Source organism: Aythya ferina (genome assembly GCF_964211825.1).
Source record: "Aythya ferina genome assembly, chromosome: 1".
In the NCBI taxonomy this organism is placed as follows: Eukaryota; Metazoa; Chordata; class Aves; order Anseriformes; family Anatidae; genus Aythya; species Aythya ferina.
In genome coordinates, this window is record NC_140296.1 from 54,293,169 (window position 1) to 54,311,525 (window position 18,357).

The window sequence follows — 18,357 nt, forward strand, 5'->3', positions numbered from 1 at the left end:
GAAAGGTCCCATGCAAGTGCAATGTAGTATTACTCATTGAGGTGATTGGGTTAGAGAGTATCACATTACACAATACAGCTCTTCCCTCAATGATTTTATGCGTTTGAAGTTCTGATAAAATGTATTTATCACTGAGACAGATATAATGGAAATACTCTTAAGGCGTGACCTGGATTATGAAACCAGAGGTATGGTTTTGGGAATGGAACAAACGAGAATTAAAACAACTCCCGAGGCCAGATTTGTCTACAGTTGTATAAAACGTATTCTGTTCTTCCTTTTTTTTCCTATTCCAGTAGGCTTTCTTCTCTTCTAAAATAGAACCGGTTATTACAATGGGTGTGAGCAGACATGCAACAGTTCACGTTCAGTTCCTATTTCCATACTCATCCAACTTGACATTTTCTCATGACTTTCGAAAAATTATTTTCTGTTCTCTCTCTTTTTTTTTTTTTTTTTTTTTAAGGTTTAAATTAACCCTAACGATGAACGTTTTCTTTTTGGAAAGTTCTGCTTTAACCAGCAATTAAATCAAATCACATCAAAAGCATGTGGACAACGTCAAACTGAGGACTGCAGTCAATATGCTTAAGGCAGGGATGACAACCAAGGGGATCCAGATGTAGACAGGCTAAAAGAATAGGTCACCAGGAACTTCAGGACATTGAAACAGGTCAGATGAATGTCCTGAAAAGGACATTCAAAGACCTGAATCTGGAATGGACTAACCCCCCTCTTAGCAATACCAGTAAGTGCCTGGGCGACAGCTCAGATGAAAAGGAGCTGGGGTCCTGAGAGATGCAGGCTGAACAAAAGTCAACCGGTGTGCCAGGGGTATCAACAGCGTATTCACACCCTCTTTCCCCTAAAACAAGAAAGATGAAGGCAAATTGGTGTGAGTTTGAAACAGGGTCACCAGGGTGGTCAGGGCACTGGCGCACTTGCCCTGTGAGAAGAGGCTGACAGAGACAGTTTGTTCATCCCTGAGAACAGATGACTTCAGGGGAGCGAACAGAAATCTTCCCATACCTACAACAAAGCCACTCAGAAGATAGAGCCAGGCTCTTTAGTGAGATGTACAGTGGGGAAACAAGAAACATTTGCCATAAACTGAGGGGAGGGTTCAACTGGATATAAGGAAGAAAAGATTTCATGGCAGATAATCAAGCATTGGGGCAGATTGCCCAGACAGCCTGTGGAATCTCCACCTTCTGAGGTTTTCAAGACCCAACTGGATAAAGCCCTGAGCAACCTGATCTGAAATTGTACTAGAGACCTCCTGTGGTCCATTCCAAATCTTACTGATTCAGCGGGGAGGGAGGGAGGGAAATCCTAGTTTGTGCCCAGGTTACGTACACTTGTTCAGGAATGGGCTTGGACTTGTGACCAAGTCAAGAAAGCTGAATAGGTCTGCTCCAAATTTATATGACAAATAAGTTCATTCATTGTTTGTCAAAAGACAATATTAATATGTTAATATTCCAACTATGAGGTTCCATTTTTGTTGTTCTTCACTCATTTTCTATCCAACTTACCAGGACAGCCAATATCAGAGATTTGGGATGGCTCACAAATGAAGGCATTATTACATCTAGAAGTCTCAGTTGAAGAAGAAACAAACCCAAAAGTTTTAATAATAATACATGATAGTGGAAGAACAATGCACTGCAGTTTGTGCATTTTTACTGCACAAAGTTAATTTCGTGAATTACTAAAACACATTGTAATTTCGAGAGACCAAATTTTAAAATACGCAGCTTTTTTAGCCGAGTCTTCTCAATTTTCCTGGTATTTAAGTAAATGATTATTTTTCCATGAATACTGTTTTTATTGTTAATAGCACTCATTAATTGTTTGTTCTCTAGAGGAATATTCTTGTTCTTTGTATTTTTAACACACACTTTTCTTACTCTTCCAAAATTCTGTTTATTTCCACTAGGAGTTACATGCCTGAGTAAGCCAAGTAATTAAAAAGTGTAACAAAAGCACACCTGCCACAACTCTGATCATTCTAAACATGCTGTAATATTTCTGATTTGTTTGGAAGCAGAATCAGTACCTCTGAATAAGGATGTCGAGAAAACCAGCTTGTTAATGGGTCAACATGCCAGTTTCCTTCTTTTTTCTGCCTAATGCTTCTCACTCTCCCCTCACCCTAAAATTACAGAAATCTGTAAGAAGATCAAAATAAAGCAATGTAAAAAGATGAAAAATATTTAAGTTACTAATGGCTGTGGACTCTTAAGGTATACTTTCATGAAATCTCTTCTTTAATGGACTTTAAAGAGATCAAAGCCATTCCATAAAGACTGTATTAGACAATGTATGAACATAAATGGACTTTTAAGAAAGTAGGAATCTTAATAGTGGCTAAACTGAAAAAACATAAGGTTAAAAATAAGACACTGTCTCTAAAAGTACAACAGAGTAGTTACACCATTGGCAATAATACTGAACAGTTTGAGAAGAGTGATTTCCAAATTTCATGTCATATTCAAATGATTTTAGCAAAAACAGTACACAAGAACATCCAGTTTTCATCTGAACTGCATGATTTTAAAGGTAATACTAAGAAAACATCTTCATGGAAAGAGTACTCTGTGCATAACATGTTAATTGTAGTTAATGAACCAAAACCCACAGAAATCCCTTTGGACAGCTAACAAACACACACAGCCATTAATTAGGTCACAGTTGTTTCCTCACAAGTCTTTTGTTCACTTTAGTTGTAGAGAACACCAACATACCCATTAGACTTGTGGGGAGGTATTCACCAGTGAAGAAAATATTTATTTATTATACCTTAAATGCTTGCAATTATACAACTTATTATGGCAGTTCTGCTGGTTTCTCTCTTTGTACGTAAACTACGATCACTCGGTTCACGATCTGCTCTATTCTGTTCTTCAGAACACCACTCACCTCAGCAGATCCAACTGTTTCATTTTGCATACTTCGGGCAACCATTGTACCTCAATCACAGATTTTAAGATGTTTTGGGCATCCAATTAAAAAAAAACAACAACAACGACAAAAAAAACACGGCACTGAAAGAATTAACAAGCTTCATTTTAACATAACAAAAGCTTCATAAATATTTTAGGGTTAGCATTGAGAGGATAAGAGTAATGTCTGCTTGAAGCACAACTAAATTTGAGTTGCACTCATGAACATGCTTTGCCCACTACGTCAGTCACTTCATTAACTGACTGTGAGGAAAACGTTTCCAATGGGCTCCTGGTCCTAGCGCAGAAAATTGCAAAAATGCAGACTGCACATCATTTCAAGGACACAAACCTGCCTGATTCCTGAGAGCCTATGAAAGACCATTGCCTATATGAAAATAATCAGCAAGGATTTTTTATTTTCTACATGTGCACAATACATTATGGGGCAGGGATGATGGCAGAGAGAGTATTTCACAGTGGCACAGTGTATCACTGCCCTGTTGGGAACAAAGATGGCAGAGGCTGCTGGATTGGTACTGCTTCATCTTTTCTGTTTGAACCTTGCTTTAGAAAGCTGGCCATGTTCATTACCTCACCAGTCTAGTTCCACTTCTTCCACCACCACCCTTGCCCCAGGGCAGCTGCTGCCTCCTTACCACCACGTCTCCTGCCCCAGAACCTCTACCACTTCCTTCTCACACATCCCACACCACTAACTATTGTCACTGCCTCCCTCAGCCCACCGAGACTGAATTAATAAACCTGACTGAATCCAGCTGACTCCATCCAGAGCCACTTGGGTGTGTCTTCACTACTACTGGCAGAGCTTATTTGCTCAAGTCTGGTGGTGCACCTTACCTACAACGTGTTTATGCCTCGCAGGTTGGAAACCACAGAGCCAGAAAATGTAAGCAGTCTTTTCAGGTCATTACTTCTACAGTTTTATGATTTGCTAATCACAGTAAGCAGGATAAGTCTAAAACACAACAAACTTCTGCCCATTTCTGGATCAAAAGTTAGCTGAATAAATACAATTACTCATTTTCAGTAAAAGAAAAAAGAAGCGTTTAAGCAGTTAACTCTTACCATAATCCGGTCGCTGTCAATAATGGTGTTCAAGCGGTGTGCAATGGTCAGCACCGTGCACTGAGCAAACTTTTCACGGATCGTCTTTTGAATGAACTCATCTGTTCTGAAACACGGAAAGAGTAGTGCAGACAAAAGTAAGATGCTTGCATGGATAACTGACTGACAGGCAAGTTTTATGACTTCATCAAACAGAACTGTATATCAGGAAATGTTCTCATGAAGTCATGGTAGTGCTTCTTCCCCTCGTTACATTACATGACTTGGAGGCTTATCATGAAGCATGGCTCCAAAATCTATCCACTAATGGTTAAGGAGGAAAGAACTTCTTCTTGGGAGCAGAGCAATAGGTTTCACTTCAAGAGACTAAATTCCCAGGCTTTGATTACAGATGGAGCAACATTCCTATTAGCAGGGTTAGATGTTCCTACAGATTTCTGCACCAAAATTCAACTGTCATTTTCTTTTAAGGTTTAGATTGTGCAAGCAATGAAGAAAAGATGGTGGAAGTAAATATCCTTCATGGCAAACGAATTGAACACGAGACAGCCCATAACCAAGGTTCTTGATTTCAACTGCAAAAGGGGATTAAATTGCAGAGCTGGTTGGTACATGAAACTAGAACTGGAGTAGCTCAAGAACTTGAATACAGAATGGCAGACTCCATAAATGCAAAGTAATAACTCCCACAGAATCCAAGGAAAGGGATAAAAGCTTTTAAGTTTCATATAGTCTTACCCTACTATATGAATTAGCCACCTAAGGAAGGGTATCAGGTGGAAACATTAGGCTTGTAAAGAATGAAAATTAAGCTAGAGCACAGACACTGAAGCACAGTGTTAATGTGAAAATGTCACAAGTTAAGCTGAGAACGCTGACAAGGAGATATAATTGTACTGAAAGATAAGAATATTTTAGTGTCTTTCCTTAGTTGTATAAACAAGTATTAAGGCAAAAGACCAGCAATGATAAAACTGGAGATTGTTCAAGAAGCTAAACATACAGGAGAAGCATTGACACCACCTAACTTAAAGCACTACGGTAAGGCTTAAATTTGAAAATCTACTTAGTCCACTTTAGAATCAATGAAAAGAGGAAAGGAATGGCTGGAAGGTGAATTAGAGCACCTGAATTAGGCAGCCATCAGGTGATGAATGCCCTCTACAGGCACCTGACAGCCCACAGTGCAGAGGAAGCCTTAGTTCCCAACCTGGGCACAAAGACATGCCAGGTGACTATGCAAATATTGTGCACCAGCCGTCAATAAAACGATGAGTGGCAACAGCGAGGGAAAAGGCAGTGTGGGAATGCAGATAGAGAAGTTAAAATTCTTTTTCCAAGATAAAAGGAAGACACAAACAGCTCAAAATATACTGGAGTTAGTGGGACCAGGGAAGCTGCAGCTTAGAACTGAGGTGTATGAAGGCACGGGTCTCATTTCCAAGATTTCTACTGGAACAATATATTGTAATTTTATATAATGACTGGAGAATAAAAAATGCTGTACATAAAATTAAAACAAGACAAAGGAGATATATTTGCATGAACTGATATGTTCGGGGAGCCATGTTAGCTTCAACCAGCTGCTTGCAAAGCCTCAAACTGTTAAAAGCAACCAGAAAATCAAATACAATAGAACAAAGATGCAAGCAAAGCGTGTCTTCCTGTGACAAATTATGACTTTTTAGATAGAAATAGTACTCTACAGTGAATCTGTCTGGACATGACAAATATTTGACATTGCCTCGTTAGTTAAGCAAAAAGAATTGTTCTCTTGCCACTACGTCAGGAGGCACTAACAATAAAAAGGGGCAAATGTAACTTTGGAAGAACAGGATGACTTGGAGAAATGGAGTAACCTCTAAATTTCCACAGCAGAAAGCACAACTTTGTGCTTCTGAGGACGGATCAGAACTTCTGTTACAAACTGCTTAAGCAATCGGCATGACAGAGGAAAAGACAGATCACTGCAGATGACAGGATAAATCATCAGAGAGAAGGAAGACAAACAGTTAAGTAAGAGCTCCCGTGAAAGCTTACTGGGGATAGAAACATTTTAACTCTGTCATGAGCTGGAGATGATTCTTCAGACAGGAATTAATTCAGTCTTTGCCTAAATTCCTAGTGCAGCCTGGACCACCAGACAGGTTTGGAATCTAGCAGGCTCCTTTGCCCATCTTCTCTATCTCCTGCTACCAGCTTACTAGTAAGAACACTCACTAAGGAAACGAGAGGACCAGGCTCCTGGCCTCTGTCTGAGATAGCCTGGTCTTTATGCTCCTATTTCGTAAGAGAAGAGACAGGAAAGACTTAGGAAAATCTTTCTCTCTCCTCTGTTCAGTGCTGGTGAGGCCTCACCTGCAGTACTGAGTCAAGTTCTGGGTTCCCCCGCACAAGAGAGACATGGACATGCTGCTAACAGGTCAGCAAAGGAGCACAAAGATGATTGAAGGACTGGAGCATCTCTCCTCTGGCTGAGAGAGACGGGACTGTTTAGCCTGGAGAAGAGAAGGCTCAGGGCAGGATCCTATCAGTATCTGCATATACCTGAAGGGAGTGTGCAAATAAGATGGAGCCAGGCTCTTTTCAGGGCGCCCTCTGACAGGACAAGAGGCAAGGGGCACAAACTGGAACACAGGAGGCTCCATCAGATCAGGAAACACTTGTTTGTTCAACTGTGCAGGTGACTGAGCACTGAGCAGGTCACCCAGAGAGGCAGGAGAACCTCCCTCCTTGGAGATCTTCAAAAGCCACCTGGACGCGGTCCTGGGCAGCCTGCTCTAAGTGGCCCTGCTTGAGCTGGGGTTGGACCAGCTGGCCTCCAGAGGTGCCTTCCAGCCTCAACCATCCCGTGTGATTCTGCAACCAGAGAACACATTTCACAACTTCTGCTTTTGAACCAAGGCCGCTGTGCAATCAGGGAAAGGGACAGGAGGAGAAGTCAGGACAGGTTTCTTTGGCCCCGTGTGTTAACCGTGTCCTTAAGGGAAGGAAGCTGTGCATCCTTAACACTCCCCTAGCGTGTGCATGGTTCAGATCACAGCAATACCGGTGCTTTCACCCCATTGTTAACGCACACATATATTTTTTGCTGTCTTCTCAGCGCTACCTCAATGACCTGGCTACTCTTTATTTCGACTGAGCAAATCAGGGCCACACATGATAACACTCAGTAGGGAAGAGGCTTACAGAGACAGCAGGATGCATTCTCTGCAATGGTTAGAGATAGTCTACACTGAATAGAAAAATGGAAACAAAAGCTTCAATACGACCTGGAATAATGTAAAGAAAACCTTTTTCTTTCCCTATAGTCAAGCTCAAGGTGAGGTTTCCTGCAGAGCTACTGAGGAGCACAGAGAATTGTAGCTTGCTCAGGAATTTTGAAAATAACTTTTAAAAGAGCTCAAAACAATTTTCAACTCTCAGGTTATTCCCACTGTTATCTCAGGAGAATGCATAATCCTTGAACATCTCTGTTCCCTGTATTCATTTATTATACCTGCCTTTAACACATGCATTCCTTACAGCACCATCCCTCCCTGCATTTACAATAGAAAACATTTCTCATTCTTTTATAGATACTATCAACCTATTGTCTTAAATAAATATTTCTTGAACATAAACTTATCCCTCTGGTCGTATTGTGGATGTGACAAATGTTCTCAAATGGGACTATAATCACAGAAAGACAATACAGCTCAATCCTCAAATATCACAGTATGAAATCTCACGTAGCTCTCTCCACCGGCAGACCCAGACCAGACCCTCTCTAAGGTTAGTGGTAGATCTTAAAGTATAGTTTTTAGGCAGAAGCACTGTCAGTGACCTCCAGAGAACCTTGGAGAGAAGGTAGGAAAGGCGTGAAAATCTCAGACTAACTATGAAATGGGACTGCATGTAGAATGAAGCACTGACGGGTGCAGAGACTATATTATATGCCAGTTAGAGCTGTCCACCCTGCAGAAAAGTGCCAAAGGAAGCAGAATTTCTGTCCTTTTTTGATGGCCACAGATTGTACGCGCCTTTGGGTTGCCAACCCATGCTGATAAAGCGGCCAAGCAAGTGCCAAAGGATTCCATCATCCCCTTCAGTGGATCAAACTTTCAGGCACATTATAAACCAAAGATACAACCTGAATACCAAACCAGGGCTGCTGGATGACAAAAGCTCAACCCGAATCTGATAATATGAAAATGGGAACCACGATGCTCCCCATTACAAAGAACAACACAATAAGAAAGCACAAAATGGTGGCACGGCTGCCCCGCTGGCACCACGGATCGGGGATCTAAGAGCAGGTTTCACAGCAAGCCAAGATCTGGTATATCCTGAATTAGTTGACTGTGTAAGAAGAAAACTGGCTGAAGAGCAAGAATAAACACAGTCTGAGTGTGAAGCAACTGAGCTGCTTGAAAGAAACACTGGGTAAGTCGTTATCTTCAGCTTAGTGTCCTCCTGGGATTGTCCTGGAAGCATATCTCTCACTGCGCTATTCCTGAGCGGCCTCGGAGAAAGCAACACTTGATGATAACTGCTCCGAAAGAGAAACGAGTACAGATACCAATTAGATGCAACAGAAAGTTAAACCTTACAAGGTTAAACCGACTAATGAACTGAACCATGTGCAGCGACTGCTTTTAACCACAGTCAATAAACAACCAGTGTAAAAATGTGATGGTGGTCTGGCCCTAAAAGGTTGTGTCCTCTGCAAGTAGTAAAAATACAAGTTAATAAATACTACTGTACTCAGAGAGCACTGACCTTAGTATTAAAGAAAGAAAAAAGAAAAAAATGAAGAAAAGAAAGAAAAAGCCTCAGTTACTAGGGATTTTTTTTCAATATATCACCAAAGAGACTGCAGAAAGACTTTTCAGCTCTTCTCCTCCAGCTTTCACACAACTTTCCCGAATCACTTAACTGCTATAAAATTATTCCATTCTTAGGGATAAGAATTCTGGCTTCAGGACCAAAAAGATAACATCAAATTAAATGCCTGTCAGTCATCGCATACAACATGCGGGCAGTCTGACTTAGGAGAACCTTCTTTATGGCAGGCTCCTCCTCTCCCTGTGAACAGCACCGACACCCCTGCAGCATGCAGAGCAGCCAGTCGCTATGAGGAGGTAATAGGGGTACTTATGGGAGCTGGAAGACATAGACAGGAGGGAGAAAGATACACTCCAAATTCCTTCCCTTTATTCATTTGCTCGGCTTCACTCAACAGCAAACAAGAATGGCCTAGCCAAGAGGGAGAACCATGGTGAAGAGTCCCTCAGCCCAGGGAAATGTCATATCCACTGCCTCGTGGCATCTCACCCATCCCTCTCCTCCTCCCACCCTCAAACCCTGGCTTCTCACATTTGCTTCCAGGTTGAATTGAAGGAGGGACATGGTTGCAGCAGCGGTTGAGGTAAAGAGATCAAGAGCCAGAACAACAGAAAAAGGAATAATAATCTCCAGAGCCGGCGGCAGCTCCCCATGGTTTCCTATCCCAGGTGCTTGATACGATGTGTGCTTGCCGCCAGGCTAGAGACAAGGGTGCCAGGTATGGGGGTTGTGCATCAGAAGAGGAGGAGGTTTTCTTTACATGCCAAAAATGCCTCCCTAACTGCTCAGTTAAGCAACACACATCAGCATTTCCTGATGAACGTCCTATCAGATTGCACAGCTGAAAAATACTTTGCTCTAGTTTTAGCAACACATTAAGGAAAAGGTAATAATGACTGTAATGCAAACTGAATTCAAAGGAGAAGTTCCAAGTTATTATTTTTATTGTTATGCCTAGAGTTGATACAAACAAACATTTACCTTATTATAATATATATTGCAGCGCACATTAATCAAGATCAATTAAATGGATAGTGCAAGTTGAGAACACACACGTTAGATGCCAAAATAGGGAGGATGAGTAAGATGGTATTAAATTTCCACAGCTATGATTAATCACAGATTAATCACACTAATCTATCAGTGCTTACACAAAAATATACTAATAGTCAAAAAAGAAAAAAAAAAAAAAAAAAGGAACCTCTGGGAAGGGAAAACATTGCTCTAAAGGTTTCAGAAATACACTGTGAGCTGAACTGCAAAGCTACCCTAGTGGCACCACTTCTCCCCCAAGAAGATGTTATAAAAATGAGTCACGCCCAGATGACATACAAAATCCTTAATGCATCTGTTTGAGAGACTTGCTGTGTTATTGTCCTTTTTGGACTTTGAGTTTTCCCTCAAGCCATAGTTTGTTGGAACTATATATTCAGCTCAGGCTAATTGATGCAGTACGTTTGCAGTATTGTTTCCAAAATATTTCCACCAGCGTTTCAAATGTTTCAAAAATTAACAGTGGGGGTACTTCACTATTGGAACAATTTAACAAGGGTTGTCATTGAAAATTTTTTCTATTGAGGTTGGATGTTCTTCTAGAAGTACACTCGAGTTCAAACAAGAACGAATTCAGGAAAGTTCTGCTGGTCTGAGTTATACAAGACAAAATAATGAGTGATAAACGAGCTCCTCCTCTAGCTTTAAACACCTCCAAATCTGTTTTGCAATTGCTGTGGTCTTTAGAATAGCTTACCTTTTTCCCCTTACTTTATCTACATTGGTATCTGAGCCATCTGAAGGGACAGCACCTCACAACCATAAGGGTTTTGCCTACAACCGCTTGTTACCCTTCTGATTTTGCCTTTTTTTGGGGGGTGGAAGAGAGAGGAAGATTTTTTTTATTATTATTATTATTAATTATTTTTGCAGAGACATTTCTTCCTGTAATCAACAGAACCCAGCTTAGTTTCATGGCTGTTCTGATGTTACTGATCTGCATTTCCAGGGAAGTTCTTGTTGATGGCTGCGGGACAGATCCATTTGGAATATTAATCTTCCTATTCCACACTGAAATCAGGGATATTCTGGGCACATATCCAGCTTATATCATCTGTTCTGGGCCTGAAGCTGAGCCATCTCAATATGAACAGACAGTTATGATAGGATTGTGGAAAACATAGAACAGCAATACAAACGACAAGAAACACAAAGTATTTAAGTTCATCTCTACAGCACAGGTGATCATACCGAAGAAAAACAGCTCATCTTAACATGACATTTTGTTTTTACCTTGGGTCCACATTCGCTGTTGCTTCATCAATGATAAGGATCCGATTTTTTTTTAGAACCGCTCTGGCAAGACATACCAGCTGTCTCTGACCAACACTAAAATTAGACCCAGATTCTGCCAGCTGTGTCTCCATTTTATTAGGCAGATCTTCCACAACCTCCTTCAGTTGCACCTGTTGACATGTCAACATACTGTAGGATGAGTAACTCCCTTTTAAATCAGCTATTGTACGTTTGATGACACAACAATAACTATGCAAGGTTTGCCTTTTATATTCTGACACAAAATGACTAAGTGCCAAGTTGGATTACAGTGTGTCAGTTATTAGAATTCTAAAAAAGCATATTGTTAAGAATCTATTAATGTTCATTAAAACTAAGATATGAATCAAAACGTAACCAAAACATCATCCCAAGGGATAATTTTTTCATAAAAGACTTATATAACAATATGCATGTCTACACACACATGCACAAACACACACATGCACAAACACTCACACAACGCTCTGCTTTTTTCCATCAACAGCTATGCCCGTAACAAACCTCATGAAAACATCTAAAACCCAATGCACACAAGCATAATGGTGTTACTTGGCTTGTAAATATAGACTTAGTAAGTCACCTCTTCCAAGGCATTCCACAGATCCTCGTCAGTGTATTCATTGAAAGGGTCTAAGTTTTTCCTCATAGTTCCAGTGAATAAAACAGGCTCCTAAAACCCAACAAAATTAGCATTCTGTTATAAACACAGGTTTTAGATCACAATAGGTTAGCTAATAATAATCAGAACTAACCTATATCAACAGTAACATAGAAACATCCTACAACAAGCTATCTTTTATGAAATGCAGAAGAGTATTTAGCACACTGAAAAGAGAGGGGGGGGAGACAAGTGTCTGGCCACTCTGTGTGGAGCTGATTTCCCAAACAGGGCAGGTCTATTTGCAGATGACAGCACACAGTTATGTCGGTACTCAAATGGGCATTTACATCCCACTGTTTTGATGCCACAAGCTATATATATACTCACATGCAATCACTGCTATCCTGGTATTGTTAATGAGAACCAGAAACTGCTGCTGTCAATGGGGTCACACTCCTAAATTATGTTTGGGCAGTTTTGAAAATTTATGTTTACACTAAATAAAACAGGAGAGGAATTCACTTGCTCCCAGTGCCATTTTCATTTTCCTTTTTTTTTTTTTAACTCCTAATTTCATACCATAAACCCCCTTCAATTTTACCAGCAGAGCCTAAAAGAAACAGATTTCACCATTTCCGTGCAATGTTTAAATCTACACGTGTAAATGTGTATCTTACACTCACGCATAAGTTCATCTATATGGCTTCAGCATTATACCAAGCTTATCGAGATCTGGAGTATTCCTGGGCTAATTCAAAATAAACTAAGGAGTCAAATCAGTACGGTCACCCAGTTCAGGTACCAGTGTGGCTTTACCTGTGGTCGAAGCAGCCACTGTTCTCATTCAGACCAGTAACAGATAGTAAACTGGCAGAAATCAATGCACACTGAAAAATGTACTATTTGAGAAGTGGGAAGATGGCTTTTGGTCCAGCCTTCCCTAAGCATCAGGTCAGTACTCACTAAGGGGATTTGACAGACCAGAGAGTTGTGCACTGACAAAACAGAACTCCTCTTTATGCTACGCAAAGACAACAACAAACCAAAAGCTGTACCAGTACTAATGATAAATGGAAAAAATGTTATCAGAGTCTCGTTTAAATTGCAGAAATCTTTTGCTTTTTTTTTTTTTTTTTTTTCTCCTAAAGAATGTTTAAAGTTGTATTTGGTAATTTCAGCTTACTCCAAGACTACCTTCTGTCTTGACTGACATCCCACCTAAGCCTAGTGATGGCCAGCTCCACCCAAATGGCAGCAGCAAATCAGAACGGGATTTCTGCCTTCACTTACTGTCTTCACATCGAAACTATTCTGAACGGTATAAAAGGATTAACTGAGACAAAACATGCCACAAGCAGTATAAAAGAACATATGTGTTTCTTGACATGGCACACCAATTATTTGAAAGTATCTGTTGAGTTGGCAAAACATGTCGCTAAAAACCTGTTGAATGAACAAAAGGATTTAATGAAAACATTAGCAGGCTAAAGAACATTTTTCTTCAAAAAAAAACACCTTAGGAAGTAATTTGTTTAACAATAACTATTTTAATACTCCACTTGGTGTGTTTTTTGAAGGTATTGTTAGGTTTATTTTCCTTTTCAATCTATTTTTATAGGTTGGTAAAATAAGCAACTGAATTTATAAAGTGTTCATAACTATTATAAAAGTCCTAACAACAGACGTGTACTGCAACAGTAGATAAGGATATTTTTTAATTATCATTTCTGACACAGATTATTATTTAAAATAGCCTGGTTTATGAGAGGAAAGTAATAAGACAAACCTGTAAATAATTGTTGTAAAAATGCTTGCAGTCAGGGAGGCAGACAACATTTGCATAGGAAAGATTTACAAACACAGCCTTCACACAGCTCTATCCAAGCAAGCAATTAGAAGCCTAAGCACATTTTTATTTCTCCAGGTATGTATTTAACCTTAAATGTAAGAAAACATCAGTCTTGACTCATCACTCTAGGAATGGGTTAGTTTAGCGTGCCTTATGTTATAATTTTAATGAATCTCTCTCTCTTCTTTTTGTTGTTGTTGCTTTTTTTTTTTTTTTTGACTTCCCACATAATTATGGAGGTATTTGCTGCAAAACAACTGCCTGATGTTACATGACTATTTCTATTATTGACATCACTGTTATTAATGCACTACAAAGACAATGCTTATCACTCAGTTTAGTCTAGTATAAACCTAATTCCAAACCTTCGTCCTCTTCCTACTACCACCACTTCATTGTTTCACATATTTTTAGTAAAAACAAGTCCTCCCCTATGTGGAGAAGAAATATTACCTGCTACCCTTCAGACAATTAAAACCCTTTGGGACCATGACGAAAACCCTATCACAATATTCTACTGAATTGAAATGGTTTTATAACCATGTGATAAGCCAATGTATGAATAAACAAACCACCACATATAATTAAATAGTGAACTTTGAGCATCTGCTTTATTCAGTGTGTAGAAACTGAATTTGACCAGCAGCTCTTCTGTGTCAGCACTATCTTATTCAACTGGGTTGAATGCTTCCAAATGTAGAAATCACCTGCAATAGCTACAGGTAGGGTTTCAATAAAGCTGTAGACCTTGAATGAACTGATGATCATCTGTTTTCAGGAGAAACGAACATTGTGCACAAGTGTAAAAAGAAAAAAAAAAAAAAAAAAAGACCACACACACACAAAAAAAACAAACCAAAACAAAAAAAAAAAAAAAAAAAAAAAAAAAACTTAAGTCCACATAAAGTTCTCTTTAGATATGAAAAGGTGACTAGTCCCACTGGGTACCTCTGCCATACATAAACAAATACCTCAGCATGCAGAAACAAAAAGGCAGCCTGCATAAGGCAGCAATCCAGTTGCTGGGGAAGTGATGTTCTTTTTTGTTTGTTTGTTGGCCTTTTATTTTTTTATTATTATTTTTTAGTAAAAGCATATCTACTTTCTCTGACTCCTGCTCTTGGGAAAGGGAAAAAAAAAAGGCAGGTAAGCAGGGAGGCTTAGAACCACTGTTCATTCCCGTTTTTATCAGATTCTCAAATTAAGAAAGTAATATAAACACTCTGAATGCCATCCTGCCAACAGGCTAGCAAACATTCAGATACAAACGTGGTCAAAGGATTCTAAATACAGCTCCTGTAATAAAATACAGAGAATTAATGCTAAACATGGCAAATGAATTCCTCTGCTTTCCAGCCTACTGTTCTATCTACCTGCTAGAACAACTGAGATGAATTATTTGCCAGAAAGATGACTTTGCATTTCCAACATATGAGCTCTTCCCTCTTCTTTTACTCTCCACTGGAGAGGGAGGGAGGATCACAGGAGAGATCAGAGCCCTCATGAAACATGGTAACCTGCACAGGCTCTGCCTTCAGGAAGTTTTGAGGTAATACATAACCCTTCTCTGGTTCATTGTCTCATTTGAAAGGCAGACAATAGAAGACAACACTTCTGGTCTATGGGATTTCTTGGAACATTCATTCTTCTGTTCCAACATCAGAGATGAGGTTATTCCCAATATTGTCTTATTTTTTTCCTTCATTGCAGCCTTTCCTGCATTCAGCTTCTGAAGGTCACCAAGTTTTTATTTATAGGTCATAATGACTCCCCTTTCTCCCTTCCTCTGCTCTCCTCCTCTCCAGCCCTGAAAAGGCTGTTAGCTCACTTCCAGTAAGCAAACTTGCTCTTTCAAGATCTAGCCTCAGACACTTTGTACAGGGGTGACTACAGAAGTGAATGTGTCCCCTTAAACTCCCTTACTAAGAAAGCTTCAGCAATGCATCAGGCAGTTTCTGCCAAAGGATCAACTTTGGAGATGCTTTCAGAGGATTGCTGAAGCTTGGTGTATTCCCACCAGATTTTCTTCGCTCATTCCCAGTCACGGAGGACAGCATACTGCTAACATATATTTGCACTTACTCCAGAGGAACAGACAAGGAACAAAACTAGGAAGAAAATCTTCCAGTTCCCAAAGCTGATTCCATTTATCTTAAAATAATCAAGACCTTGTTCTAGCAAGAATCAGAGAACCATAGAATATCCTGAGTTGGAAGGGATCCAAAAGGATCACGCACAGTCCAACTCCTGGCTCCACACAGAACCACCTAAAAATCAAACCATGTGTCTGCGAGTGACGTCCATACGCTTCTTGAACTCTGACAGGCTTGGTGCCGTGATCGCTTCCCTGGGGAGCCTGTTCCAGTGCCCAGCCACCCTCTCAGAATAATGCCTTGCAGAAGTTTCTCTGCCTACTGAATACGGGGGTGTATGTGGAACATATCCTGGCAAAGCGTTTTAAATACTACAGGGCTATAGAAGAAACGTTTATGGCAAAGTCAGCTTCTTACCTGAGGTATAATTGAAATTTTCTTCCTTAAGTCATGGAGGCCTAGCTCTGATGTCAAGTACTTATCAATCCAGATTCTTCCTTCAGGTTCAGCCAACCGAAAGAGGGCTGCTATAAGAGAGCTCTTCCCAGCTCCTGTTCTTCCCACAATTCCAACCTACAGAACAAACCAAGCTCGTACAATTAAACCAAGAGCCTTGCAGGATAAATTAATATGTCAAGCAATAGTTTTACTACATCACAGGATTTATAGTAGAACAAGCACCAAATAAAACTACTTTATAATTAACTTTTTTTTTTTCATGAGGAAAAAACCTCCCCCCCAGATCAGCTGGCATTCAGGTGACAATTGGATCCTCAGTGATTTCTTGGATCTTATCATTCAAAGGTGAAAGAAATATTTTCCTAACAAAGATTCTCTCTTAAGGTGTTGTGTTTTATTGTATAAACAAGATAAAGGAGCTCAGTGAGTAGAGTAATGTGATTCAAGCTAGCCAATTTTACACTAAACCTCGTTTGCTCTTTGACATTAGGCAAATCACTTCAGGCATGCATCCACTTCTCAATCCAAAAAAGGCCTCTTACAAACCATTTCAGGAATAATTTATGAGTGCTATTCCCAATTTACATAACTAAGACTGATTTTGCTTAGTACTGTTAAGGTGAAGTTCTGTAAAGTAGTCAAGCTCGAGAGCCAAAATAAAGCTAAAACTAGCAGTAGGATTACAAACAGTATTCATGCTTCAGACAGCTTCAGCAGAGAGGATACAAGCATTGAAACTACAAGACTGCGTGGGCAAGCTGAAATTCTTGTCCAAACACGTGAAACAGTGAATAATAAAATCATAGTGATTCAGGCTTCTATAGGCTCCCCAAGGAAAAATAAGAAACTGTGTACAACATGAAAAAACAATGCTTTCAGAAAAAAAAAAAAAAAAAAGAGGGAGAGACAACACAAAATATGGGATTGCTGACTTTAATGACAAGGGGTAAGATCTACAAGTACTTATACAAAATCAAGACTTAGGAGAAAGTAGGGCCATTAGTAAGTAAGAGGAGACATATAATTAGTGGTGATTAAACACTACTTGAACAGCAAATTCTTTTTTATTTTTTTTTAAATGTTGTCTTCAGGTGAGGGATTCTTAGAGAAAACAATGTGCAGTAATCAATTGTATCATAGAAGGTGATGGGTGTAGCTCTCTACACAGATCTGATTTGGCAGGATTTGTTATTTCCTGTACTCAGTTCTAATTGCTACATTTCCAGAAAGAAATCAACCTACTGGAAAGAGTTCAGAGAAGTGCAACATAAAATTAATATGGGTTGGAGATACTGATTTTACGAGGAAGGATTTATGAGGATTAAACATGTACAATATAGCCTGGCAAAGCGATTTGGGTGCAGAAAGGAGGAAGAAACATGAAAACCTTCATGAATATACGTACAGACACCAGAGGGAATTACCCACTGCCTGAGACTCAGATGTATGCAGTAATGACTGCTGGAATGAAATTAAGCATAGGCAACATTACATTGAAGAGCAAGGAAAAAACTTTCCAATAGCCAGAGACACTGACCCCAGATAAAGCAGCAGTGCCCACATTTAAGCAAAAATAACACTAAAAAGGTATACGACAAGGAGCAACTCACAATGCATGACCTAAACAGCGTTTCCTACTTCTATTTTCTGATTGAACAGTTTCATCCAAAAATTCATTATTGTACAATTGTACATAAACTAACTAACATTTATACAGCGCTTATTAGTAAAGATACTGCACAATGTAAGCAAATCTGTTACAATAAATTATAAAATACCTTCTATTCTAAGTGATGTCAAACCAAATGATACGAAACAAAGGGAAAATAGTTACGAACAGTTACAGCACCGCTCAAAAAGCGAATGCTGAATGGATACAGACATACGGAGTTATGAAAACAAAAGTTCAATTGTTTCTCTGTAAATGTCAGTGATATAAAGTATTGTATTAAGAATATAAAGAAAAAAACATAAAAAATTGATACTTAAAATAAAAATGCAGCTGCTCTGCATATTGTCAAAATCCCACTTTCAGTTTGGCATCCAATGAAAGGACTGTGCTCTTCAGCATTTAGAGGAATCTATTTGTATTTTGGGTCCAATTGACTACAGGCTGCTGAAAATTGACATGAATTTGAAACAGCTCTCCCTATACACTTTTTT

The 18,357-nt window shown here is 39.5% G+C and overlaps 1 protein-coding gene across 4 annotated transcripts in view; it reads right to left on the reverse strand.

Moving 5' to 3' along the window:
• ABCC4 (ATP binding cassette subfamily C member 4 (PEL blood group)) overlaps positions 1–18,357 on the reverse strand; it is a 149,264-nt gene that overhangs the window by 21,057 nt on the left and 109,850 nt on the right. For 3 of the 4 annotated variants that reach the window (XM_084506830.1, XM_084506832.1, XM_084506833.1), the window contains 4 exons: positions 16,153–16,308; positions 11,773–11,862; positions 11,148–11,320; positions 4,035–4,140 (listed from right to left, as the gene is read on the reverse strand). In XM_084506830.1, the coding sequence (XP_084362956.1) occupies positions 4,035–4,140; positions 11,148–11,320; positions 11,773–11,862; positions 16,153–16,308 (525 nt within the window). Of the gene's footprint in view, positions 1–1,996; positions 2,156–4,034; positions 4,141–11,147; positions 11,321–11,772; positions 11,863–16,152; positions 16,309–18,357 lie in introns of those variants that run through there. The other variant, XM_084506831.1, reaches the window with a different exon arrangement.